This window comes from Amia ocellicauda, chromosome 1, assembly GCF_036373705.1.
Source record: "Amia ocellicauda isolate fAmiCal2 chromosome 1, fAmiCal2.hap1, whole genome shotgun sequence".
In the NCBI taxonomy this organism is placed as follows: domain Eukaryota; kingdom Metazoa; phylum Chordata; class Actinopteri; order Amiiformes; family Amiidae; genus Amia; species Amia ocellicauda.
In genome coordinates, this window is record NC_089850.1 from 24,272,483 (window position 1) to 24,285,371 (window position 12,889).

At 38.4% G+C, this 12,889-nt stretch overlaps 1 protein-coding gene across 1 annotated transcript in view; it reads right to left on the bottom strand.

Moving 5' to 3' along the window:
- Positions 1 to 308: 308 nt before the first annotated feature.
- The window catches only part of LOC136771841 (trace amine-associated receptor 13c-like), a 31,033-nt gene continuing 18,452 nt past the window's right edge, over positions 309 to 12,889 (bottom strand). Inside the window, exon 5 of the mRNA XM_066687018.1 lies at positions 309 to 516. Within this exon, the coding sequence (XP_066543115.1) occupies positions 309 to 516 (208 nt within the window). The remainder of the gene's footprint in view (positions 517 to 12,889) is intronic.

Genomic DNA, 12,889 nt, shown 5'->3' on the forward strand with positions numbered 1-12,889 from the left:
GGCGGGACTGCTGCTGCCTGGTGGCTGGCCTTCTAGGCTCTGCAGGTTGTCTGCGGGCCTGGCCCAGAGGTGCTGCTTGGGGGTACACTCTGACAAGCTGTAGCGACTGCTCCCTCTCTTGGAGGGAACGTTCCAGCATGCCCTCCACGGATGGTCTAAATGTGAACCCAGGCGAGATGGGGGCCTCCATCAGCCGGTCCTGTCTGCATCCGGGATTCGCCTCGCCTGGGACATCCAAAGTTGACGGCATGCTGCTACAGTGGCTGCCAGGGAACGGCCATTTGCTCGCGCACTATGGTGCATGACCGTTACCGGTAACTCTGCCGCTGCAGCCAACTCCCCAGTAGGTTGTGGGCCCCTGAAGTTGAGGGCCTCGCGTCAGGGGCCTCCGCCAGCTGAGCAATATAGAGGGACAGCAGGGAATCTGTATTGCGGAGGCAGGCCGCCTGGGCCTCATATGCTCGGCGGAGCATTGCCTCAATGACCCTGCACTGACTGCTAGGACAGGACAGGCCCCTTGGTGTCACAGAGAGGGGGAGCAAAGACACGGTGGAATTGACTAGAAGAAAATCCATCAGTCCTACTCCCTGTGTACCCTGGGTCGTGGCCCATAGTTGCTCAGCCCCCCTGGTCCGGTCCCGGACAGGAGAGGCAGACCACAGCACCGCTCCAAACGGGTAATGTGCGGTGGCCACAAACGGTACAGCGACGGGGGCAGGAGGGGGATGGAACAGAACTCTCCATCCCATCAGTGCTACACACGTGAGCGCACAGCAAGTGCTCTGGTCAGCGCAGGTACCGAAGGCACACAAGCAGCCGAGGTGCTCTTGCGACAGTGGAGCGCCTAGCAGGACTTGTTGCTGTAAGTGTGTCTCCACTGGCAATGCAACACAAAACAGTGGGGGAAGGGCACTAAACAAACGTTACTTGACTGGGGCACTGGGTTGAAAAACTAGTTGTGCCTTTTCTTTTGTGGCAACCATACGGGAGGCCCCGAGGAGTAACACCAAGCACTGCCGAAGTGCGCCGAACAAAGTGCCGCACGGGCCATACAGGCCTAATCGCACCACATGTACCAAAGCTGCCCTATAGGGGCCCTGCTGGAAGGAAGTCCCACCCCGGCGTCTGTGAAAAGTCTCCTCCTGCCAGCTTCAACCTGCCATTTCTTCTTTCACCTTGTCAGTAAATGAGCTTAGCAGTTTTGCTTTTGTTTTCGTGTAGCATACCTTCTAAGTGTGCTCCCCTGCTCCTTGGAGTTGGTACATTTTTTGTCCTCATCTTTTCTGAGTGTGGTGTTAAATTTTTTGCGCTCTTCTGAGTTTGCCGTGACTTTGGTCTGCTTTTTTGTATGATGTGCTGATAGTAATAGTAATAGTGAGCAACATCATCCAAATGCATTGTTTTCTTGTATTGGCATTCTGAGATTAACATGAGATTGTGAATATTAACATGAGTAGTGCATATTCCAACTTCAATAGGCTGTCCCAGAGGAAAATTGTATTGCTCAATGATTGATCTTCTTATGTTCAGGAGACAAAATTGTGATTCTCATTTCAGCCTCATTTTAGTTTCAGTGTTGTCTGACCTGTTTCTCATACATTGCTCCTAAAATTCACTAGGAGAAATAGGTGAGACAGAGCATTTAGCAGCAGCAGTCATAGTTGAGACTTGAGGGAGATATCTTGCTCAGTCTCATTAATGGCTCATTTTTTTTCTCCTTAGGAGAAGAAAATGAGCAGTACTAGAGCTACTATGGAGCAATATGTGAGTAATGCATTTTATATGTGTAAATAAATCAAGGACACTTTCACAAATGCTGAAACAAATGAAACCTTTATTAAAATGGCCAAGTTTACCCTACACAAGATACAGCAATGCTATGCATATTAGTGATTTGTTTTGAACAGAACAAGCAGAATAATGACAGGGCTATAAGCTTGACAACATTTTTTTTAGATATTCAGAAATAAGTGACTTCAGATTGCATTTAAGGTACAATAACTGGTGCTGGCTGTCCTGAACAAGCTAGTCCCTGTATTTCGTCTTATAGATGAGTGGTGGAACATAAATAGACTGGTAAATTGAGATCTGAAAAACTGAGATATATTTGTATTATTTCTATAAGTTTGAGTTTTTGCAGTATGCTACACCCTATTGGTTTTGAGTGTGGAAAAAAATAAAATGGTTTAATATGCTGCAAATGAAGTAGGGTTTTACGTTTATTTATAATTAATTTTGGCTACCAGGTAGAGTGCACTCATGCAGTCCACTGCGGCCCTAACCCTAGAAACTAAATATCATTTTGTGTAGATTTTTGTTATCATAATATCATCCAAAACAATAGTTAAAATTAAGAAACATTTATTTAAAGAAATAACATCAAATTAAAAAGATGTGCAGTAAAATGACAATGATTCAGTTACCGTCCTGGGGCTCATAAAATCTCTTGGCTTGGCATTCCATTCTGTAAAATACATATAGGTACAGCACATGTAAATGAAAAAAGCAGTTTTTGCCCATACTGCATTTTATTAACATAAAGAGTCATACTCATAAAACACATTTTCACCCATTTGAAAATGACAATGCCAGTTTTTCCAATGCCAAAGTAGCCTAACTTTGGTGCACTATTTAGCCCCCGACAACCTGTGTCGTCTAGTTTCATTTGATAGGTATCTTCACCCGCAATAGAGATGGGCATTCTTTTGGGTCCCAAGCGGCTCTTTAAAAAAAATATGTTTTGTATTTTTTCAAGTCAAATAGTTTGCGACAGTTTGACTATGATTGGTGTTAAAACAATTCTAATTAAATTATTAAATGAAATCATACTCTACCTTAACCACAATGCATTTAAAAATGCATTGGTTTGTTATGAAAAAGAATGCTATTAAACATTTGCATTTAAAGTATACAATTGTAATGTATATAAGCAAAGTGCATATAAATCTAACCATTCAAAATGAATACAATCTGAACAACATAATAGAATATTGCACCATATTAAAGAAAAATAAATAACAATTTGCAAACTGCAGCATCCCAAAAGTTGAAATAAATGTAAAAAAGAATGATGCTATTACACATGCATTTAAAGTATAACTTTTTTTAATGTATATAAACAAAGTGCTGCTAAGTGTGTGTCTGTGAGCAAGTTGGCTCTGTCCTCCCTCGCGCATCTTTGGTTCATTGGTTGATGCTGCATGTCTGATTGACAGGAACAACAGGCTGTTAGTCTGATGCCGGGGTCACACTACACGATTTCTACTGTCCGACCCGATTTTGTGAACAGTGGGCAGCTCACACTTAACAACTGTTTTGCACCGAATTGATGTATTTTGCGTCGTGAAGCAGCGCACACACCCAAGTAAAGGGACACACACTACACGACTGATCTAACATCCTTGTCGTGGCGATCTGCGTCACAGCCTCCAAATCTCGCAGAATCACGCGTGATCCACACAGCGAAAAGGTCAACAGACACGGACGTGCACATGTACAGGTCACGTTTGTGTAGCGCAGATCTGCACTGCTCCACCAATGGGATCAGAGGATTTCTGCAGATCTGTGCAAAACTGCGGAAAGAAGGCGACCACAAGCCGCTGCTGCTGTTTGTGTTCGTCTGTGCAGACAAACACAAAAAGCGTATATTATTTTAAAATAACCTGCCCCGAAACAACCATTGGTGTTTGAAGTATTTTAATAAATACGTATGAAAATCTTATTCTCCTGTCATGTTTATTCTTCTGTTTCTTTTCTCTTCTTCAGTCAGCTCGCCTCTCATTGGCTGCTGATGACGTCACTCTCCACGATCGCGCCAGACCAGACTGCTTGTCGTGACAATCAGTGCTGATCTGTCCTGAGAGCCAAATCGGGTTTAAAATCATGTAGTGTGACCCCGGCATGAGCAGACAGGAAGAACGAATGTGTGTGCACTTGAGCACTTAGGCCTATATTATTTTATTTATTTTTCGTTCTTTGAATTAGTCAATTCTATTCATTGAAATATTTTGATTATTCATATCTTAATTGTTTTTTTATATTTTTATAAATAGATCCAGCTCTTCTGATATGCGAGCCGACTCCCAACGTTCAACTACAAGAGCCAGCTCTTAAGAGCCACTCATTCGCGAACGACCCATCACTAACCCGCATCCTCTGTGAGGTTTAAGAGGTTACCTTGGAGCTGTAGCTTAAAAGCTGAGCCCCCTACACCCTCTGAAAGAGAGTAATTCGGCCGAGGTCACGGGCTTTCCCGCGGGTTTTAACCCTACCATGCTGCAGTAATAGTTAGCTAACATTTACAAGTTCATAGCCACATATGGTCAAGGTTTAAGGCTAGCTAACCTTAGTATATGCAGTATATGTGGACCAGATTCTTCAAATATACACCTTCTAAATGTTACAAAATTTAACTTAATACTGTTTTATTGTGTATAGTATTTTACATGACATAGAAAAAAAACAATTCAAATTTTTAATACTTGTGATTAAAAACTTTTAAAATCAATTCTTAAAATCACTTAAAAAATTTTAAATCTTTGTGATTTAACAAAAAACAAAATAATTAACTTCAAATAAACATGTGCACAAAACAACAAAACAAACGTGGTTAAAGCAAAACTGCTCAACAACATAAAAGTCAAATACATTGAAAATAACTGAAAATGCACTGGACAAAATAAAGAAACAATTAAAAAGGTAAAAATAAAAAACAAACAAAAAAGGTCCAATGCATTTAAAATTAAATCCAAGACGGACAATGTATTTGACAAAAGAATATAACAAAACTAAACCAAAAAACCCCTAAACAATTAGTGATTTAAAAACAACTAAATCTTTAAAAACAGTTAAGATTCATTTTAAAATCGTTTTAAAAACAATCATCCATAAAATTAATTAAAAGATCTTGGACTCGGGCTCCAGCAGGGGGAACTGACCGTCCCCGGAGGTGGGTCCCATCATGGGATCCTGAGCTCCCCCAGATCTTGTATGTGCCAGTTCTTATAGGCTTCCTCCTTGCCCCTCTGATGGACCTCCAGATTGACGTAGTCCCTTACGAGCACCATGCCCCTCCGCGCGATGACAATCGGGTCCAGCTCCTGCTTATTGAATAGACAGATGTTCCGTCCCTCCCACAGGGCCTGCTTCACTGCGCATAATAATGTTGTGAAGGCGTATAACATAGCTGAAATAGGGAAAACTGTTTACACTTCAAAGCAGTATGTCAAAGCTAAACGAAGGAACAATTATACAGTATTATTTCGTGATGGGATGCAGATCAAATATGGCCCAATTGAATTACTGTGTTCTTACAAAGAACCAGTGAATGTCAAAATGAGACCAAATTTGCATTTGTGAATGAATTCTCAGTTGCAGGCGTAAATCTTCTACAGGATTCTCTTGACAGATGGGACATGTTTTCACATTGTGAGCTTACTAGAAGTTCCTGTAAAAAGGACAGTAGTTGCACTTCATAGTATTTTGGGAAAGTTGATGTTTATTGATTTGTCCTCAATGTCTGGTATTGTGTTTGTTGCACATTTCCCCAACAGACTTGAAAGGGACTGAACATAAGTCAAAGAAGAGGTCATATTCTGAACAGAAGAGCATTAGTTAAGAGAACTAGTTAACATTTCTTCCTGAAAATTAGAAGTCTAAGTTGATGGACAGATATTACATAGTTTGTATTGTGATGCCATACCAAAACAAATACTAGTGATCTCACAGTGATCTTTTCATATAGGCATATCTATTGTCACAGTAAAAGGTCGCTTTTGAGCCCTGCATGAGGAGATACAAATATCTGAATATACTACACTTACTTACACCAGTTATGAGTCTGTTCTGAGATTTTTGCAGTTTTGCTTTGATACAGCTAAAATGCTGTCTTGTGCTTGTCTAAATGGCTGCATTACATGAAAGTGATAATTTTATACACTTGAAAGACACTTGGAGCTGAGTGATATTAATGATATAATCTAACTGATTATCATCCTCATTACTAATAAGCAGTTTTCCATGTTTTCCAGTTTTCCTATTTAAGAGCATGTAATATTGTTAGATTATTGATGTTGAAATATCCAGTGAAAATATTGTTATATTTGTTTTTGTCTGCATTATGTAACCCCAATTTTCACCATGTAAATATCAAAACATCTGTTTAAAATGTCTTGGAAGTTTGGTTTTGTCATGGACAAGCATATAAAACCCATTACAATGAGGTCCATGTATTTGTGTTTCTTTAAAAAAAAAATGTTTGTAAGAAAACAATGACAATTCAGAGAGTGCTTGTGGAGAGCTCTTTATTTGCTCTGTCTGAGCTCAGCATGAGATGCATGAATTTGACTGGGATGAGAATAGATTGAGTTCATAGAGAGAGCAAACACCAAACTTGGGTAGCAGTTATTTATTTATTTAGCTATTTAAGTTAAGCAATTATAGAAATGGATGTAGTTTGGACATTTCCTCTCCTTTGAGGACTCAAATTGATGTCACATTGAAAGCAAAAAAAAAATTAGATGTACAAGTGGGTCGCGAAGTTGAAAAGGCTGGGAATGGCTGGTGTAGAGGTTAACATTTTGTCGAAAACATTTTAAATTCCAATCATTTTGTTAACAATAAATGGATGTTTGTGCCACAGAGCTGTTTTTTTTTTTATATTCATGTGTTTCTGTTGCACTGATGTATTTATAAATCATATTTTTTCTTCTAAATTTGTTTAATATTCACAAACTGAATTATTTTGGTTTAGTTTGGATTTTAGAAGCACACCTCCCTGCTAACACACAGCGTCGCTACAATGTTGTGGCAACGTTGTGTTAGCTGGGCTGTTGACATTATACATTCCTCACAATCCCCTTGTGCACTCACAACCTGAGCTGGTTCACTCATTTTTGTAATGTTTTCTCTTTCTTTTTATCTGTATTTATGAATATGAATGCTGTAAACTGAAGGAGTATATAGTGACTTAATCTCGTATTTTGTTCTTTTATGGATTTTGATTGGGATTGTTCTTTTAGTGTGTATTTTCCGAGTTTTTTTTTTTTTTTCATTTTTATTTGTTGGGATAAGATCGGAGATCACTTCAGAGGAATAAATGGATTCTTAATTATTTTTCTAAGGAACAAGAGTTAGGAGCTAGGATTTTTTCCCCCGTTTTGATCTTTGTGAACAGACTGGGCCAAGGGCAGGTGGATTTTGTTGTTGTTGTTGGCTTTTATTTCTAGGATTGTTTATGTGGGGAGGGAATAGGGTTGATCATGGAAATGTTATAATGTTAGAAGGTTTTATTTAAATCCATTTTTTAGTATAGGAATTTTCGATTTTTATATGCTATATTGTTGTGGAGATCCTCCTTGTCCCACTGTGGTCAGTTGATCTTTTTTGTGTATAAACATTATTGGATTATAACTGGAGCTCCCTGTCTGTGTTGTGTTAATATTATTATTATAGTTTGGGAACATCTGCCCCACTGAAATAATCATAATGTTTACAAAATAACTGAAAAGCAGGATAGTGTGGAAGTTGTGTTTATATAGATCTGAGTTTTCATGTCATTGCACAACACAAGAAACTGAATGATTTGGAAAGTTTTGCCTTACTTTGGCAGTTTATTTCTTACTTTCATAGTATTTTTTCCACATCTGACTTAAGATTATTTGAACTACATATTTAATATTGAGAAATTATGTTTCTTGCTGATAGAAGCTAGCTGAGGGAATACCATTAACACTGTGTTGTATAGAGAATGACTCCAGATTAATTATTGTAACTTGGTATTCTGAAATACCAACCCATTCAATGAAGATATTGACAATTAAGATCAACACTACATACATATTAATATTGTTTTATTTGTATATAACCAGTTCAAAAGATTATTAGTAATCTTTGTGGATTGTGAAAATGTGGAACTCATTGTGTGCTAACTTGTTATTTTGGTAATAAACTGACATACACAAAGATCTTTGTTTTTTTCTTTTGATGGGTTTTATGTACAAATTATCTATTGAATTCTTGCAATCCCATTATAAATTGCATTTCCATATATTTCTGAGAAATACATGGAGCTCAATGAGGAAGGTCATGAACAAAAATAAAAATTAAACACTGACTTCAATTTTCACACTACTTTAGTGGTCAAAATCTAATTATTCTGCCCAGTACATTCATATAAACACACAACTGTACAATTCTGAATATATTATCTAGATTAATTGTCAATCCTGATTAACAAAAGACAGATATAACACAGACATACTGCAAGCAAATGGTTACATTCAAAAAGGTTTTAAAACAAACACAATGTGTTTTAACATGTAACTTTGCAGGTAATATATGTAGTTTATATTTATGCATGTTTTATTCTGTGTACAGTTTAGTTCTAGAAGAATGAGGGTGATATATTTTTAAAGTAACAATGAGCTTCAGTGCTTTTTGAAACCATGGATAGAAAAAAGCATAAATCATCGGATTAAATGTGGAATTAATGTAAATTAAACATATAAAAGCATCAAACACTTTGCCTGGAATCATAACATTGAAATACTGGTCAATTAATATAATTATGTAGTAAGGGAGGCAGCAACCTATAAAAACACCTATTACTATTCCTAGTGTTTTAGCAGCTTTTTGCTCTCTGTTGCGCTGTGCTCTTCTTCTACTGTCTTCAAGTGTAAATGTTCTGTCTTCCATTATTTTTATTAGTCTTGCTTGTTTTCTGGCAACAGTGTAAATGTGTGCATATATCCCAATCATGCCAAAACAGGGAACAAAAAAGGTCAGTACATCCATGTAGTCCCACACCTTATAAGTAACAAATACACAGGTACCCTCACATGATAATTGTTCAACTAATTCCTGAACACGTTTGTCATTGGATGCGGTGTAAGTCATTGCAAAGCTATATAATGCTGACAATACCCACGCAAGACTTACAAAAATCCAGGACACTCTGATATTGATTTTGTTTGCATAACGAAGAGGCTCACACACTGCATAGTTAGCGATCAATAGCAATAAAAAATTTGCCAAACAAAATGTCAAAACATATATGAAGTTTGCAATAGAATAATCCCATATTCCAACAAGTTTCAGCCATTCTGATCATGCTGAATGGAAGAACAAAAAGCCAGAGGATAGGATAGGAAATCAACAATTGCTAGAGAAATAACTAACAGATTATTTGGTGAATGAAGCTGCTTGAAATGAGAGATGGAAATAATCACAACCAGATTGCCACCAAGTTTGATTAGCACTGTTAGCACAAACACAAAATACACAGCTGCTTTCACCAACCAATCTGGAATGTTTAATGCAGGATCTGGTAACATTTTCATAGCAGTACTCTACTGAGTCCATCTGAATGAAGGATGAATTCATCTTTCTGAGGTTTGAAGTGAGGTATTGATGAAACCAAAAGATGCAAGTTCAGTCGGAAGTAAATAAAAAGCTCCTGTTAAATTGAGTACATTTACTAAAATCTGCTACGTTTAATAATAATAATAATAATAATAATAATAATAATAATAATAATAATCTATTTAAATATTACAATATAAAAGCTTGTAATATGGTTGCACAATAAGTGTTGCCTGAGGTTATATACTCTCAGGATTTTATAAGTCAGTAAAAGACAAATGAAGTTACTGCAACTGACCTTAAAATATAAATATAACCTCCAATTTTAGTGCTTCCATTAGTAAAATACATTACCTTGTCACATAACAACTTCTTCATTGATGAAGACCCTGTGTGTACTTCTCTTCTTCTCAATGCAGTGTAATGCAACAACTGCACCACTTTAGCAGAGGAGTCAATGTAATTTACGGGTTAAAGAGTACCAGAGAGAACACATTTAAAGTGTTTTATATCGTTTTTATAATTCATAACTCAGACCTGCTAACCTGTATGCATTTTGACATCTAAGTACACTGGTACGCATTGTAACACCAAAATACTCAAAAATAGGGCTGAAGTTCAGCACACTTGCTGTTATTAACAAGATTGATTATAACATTGAGAAGAGCCAATCCAGGTTCGAAATATGGAAGATTGACAATATCATACCGTCACTCTCCCAAGCTGGTAGTCTAGATCCTGCCTCCTGTCCCTCACTCTGTCGATCAATAGGCTACACTGAATTAACAGCTCTGACATCAGTTTCAATGCGAGCAGGACAGCCTGATGCAGAGCTGTGCTTCTTGGATGCAAGTCGAGCACTAATGTGAAATACTTGGCTGTGAAGAGTCGCAGAAATCCAGAGAGAGATGCACCTCCATTATTCTTGGTGCAGAGAAAATAAGATATTGGAAATAATAACATTGACAGAAAGCAGAAACTCTACAAGAGACAAAGAGCAGAAGAACATGCAAACAGTGCTCCAACTAATTGGAGGTCTTTGACCTGTGCAGATCCCAGCTGCATCTAGTATTGTCCATGCTATATTTCCATCCAGGGTTTGAGCAAGGAATCAGGAGGAGTCTGTAATGTGTCAGCAAGCGGTCTATGTGCCAGGGCAATAGGTGCAAAGTTCGTCGCTAATGGCCCGTGCCACCGAGGTGCGGTCACCAGACCGTTCAGGATGCCCCCGGGTCTCCAATGACCAGGGTGTCAGTCACCGGAAGACACAATGTTTGTGTTTTGTAGGGCACAACAGTTGGCCGAACCTGTATGCGGGCAATGAAGCACCATTTGTGTAGTAGACACCTGTTCAGCCACCTTTGTGTCCTGTGGATAATATGCAGTGATGACAGAAAAGGGTGTGTTGCCGAAGGGTTGGAGAGTGGAACTTGAACAAACCATGAAAAACACAGTTTTAGCACAACAGTCAGTAATTGTAGTCATAAAGGCCATCTGGAAATAACAACATGAAGCTAGTAGGTCCCAATTGAGCCATTGTGTACTGTTCCTGTGGGTTTAAATTTGAAAGCATTGGAAAGGTTTGGGGAGAAATCATATATGATCATTAGTGGAATGGAAATAGAATTATGCATCAGCAGAGATAAACTAGGGAGGAGTTCTCATACAAATATTCAACATGTCATATTAACCATAACCAAGAGGCCTCACACACCCAGGAGAGTGTTATTGGGGAATCCCTCCAACAGACTCTCCCAACAGAGGCCATAGGGCAGTCCTTCCAAACAGTTAGTCGATAACAGCATTCAATAAAATCACAGTAGCAGAATAAGAAAACAGATATTAGACACTAATTTTCTATGGTAATGCAATAGTGAAATCCTAATTTGGTTTCCGAACTCCTAATAAAAAATCAAGTGGATTGTTGTTCGGTCGAGCAAAGATAGTTATCTCAAGAAATGAAAACATCAGTAAAGAAATTAAAAACGTGGCAGACTGGAAAGTCCTGAAGGACACAAAGCCTAATCAGCAGAGTACCCTGTATACAAAAACAAACTCAGACAGGGAGATAGAGAAAAGAAAGAAAGAGTGGAAAGGCCGATAGTAGTACCACCCTAGCAGCATGAGAAAACAGAACATACACAGAGCCTACTCAAACACCTAGTAACATTTTAAAACAATAATTCTGGACACTTTCAGTAACGGAAGAGCCACAAACAAATCTAAACCCCTAATAAAATATAGATCTCTCTTACAGGAGGAGCAAAGCGCTGTAACGATTCCCAATAAAGACCGAAGGGATCACCAGACTTAAAGATAGGGAGGATAAGGACTGCAGAGTATATAGTTGTAAACCCAAAGTGTATTATTCAAAATTTGTGCATGTACATAAGTATCCCAAACAATTCCCCTATACCGACACAACAAACAGTATATACAAATACAAATTAACAAAAGAGTACGCGCTGAAGTATATGAAAAAGTTTTTGTGTCTTTCACAACAGCATTCAATTTGTTTGTGTCCCGAGTTTTGAGTCTCTGCACAGTAGGAAGGATCTTTAAAGAACTGAGACAAAATGGAAGTCCCGAAAAAATAAAGTTCTCAGCCACTGGCTGGTCTTACCACTCCTTGAGTTAGGCCGAAGATCCAGGACCGGACCAGGAATGACTTTGTAATCCAATCAAGAATGAACAAAAATATATTTCCCAAATACTCTAACAGGAACAAAAATTGATGCAAAGTCCAAAAAGGCAATCCAAGACTGAAATCCTTACAAAAATAACAAAAAGCCCCAGGCACACCAACCAAAAAACCAAATAGGTTTCAAAACAAAAAGGCTAAAAAAAAAGCAAAAGGCAAGAACCACCTCACTTAGGACAGCAGACCAATAATGCAAAATGGACAGAGGTTATAAGTAGGCTAGAGTTTAGAGAAGTCAGAAACACACAACTCTCTCTCATCTCCTAACAAACACAAAGGGAACCTCCCTTTGAAACTACCAGAGCTGGCTATATACTGGTCTTTCTGGTTTCAGAAGACTCATCTAACCAGAAAACTGGTTTTCCAGAGAAGGCTACAGGCAGCCTATAAAATATCAGGGGAAAAAGAGGACAGCTTAGAACTGTCAACTTATTCTGACCGCTGTGTAACGGTGTTACATAACCCCCCCCCCCCCTAAGAGGGGTCAAGGACGTTGAACCAAAGTACTTCAAATTTTCTACATGGTAAGTTTCTACTGTGTCAGGGGTACCGTCTAGACTGACTTTGAAATTCACTGGATTTAATTTAGTTTTAATAGTGGCTGGACCCTTCCATTTAGGAGCTAGTTAAGCCATGAACCCAGTCCTAGCATCGGAAATGGGATGTGTCCATACCCAGACCTTATCATCGGTTTTAAAGTTGACCTGCCTACAGTTTTGGTTGTAATATTTTGCCTGTTTTGTTTGTGCTTTGGCAACATTTGACTTTGACACTTTGCGTCTTTGCTAATCCTTGGAGATAACAACAATCTCTTTCACCCCTTCAGCA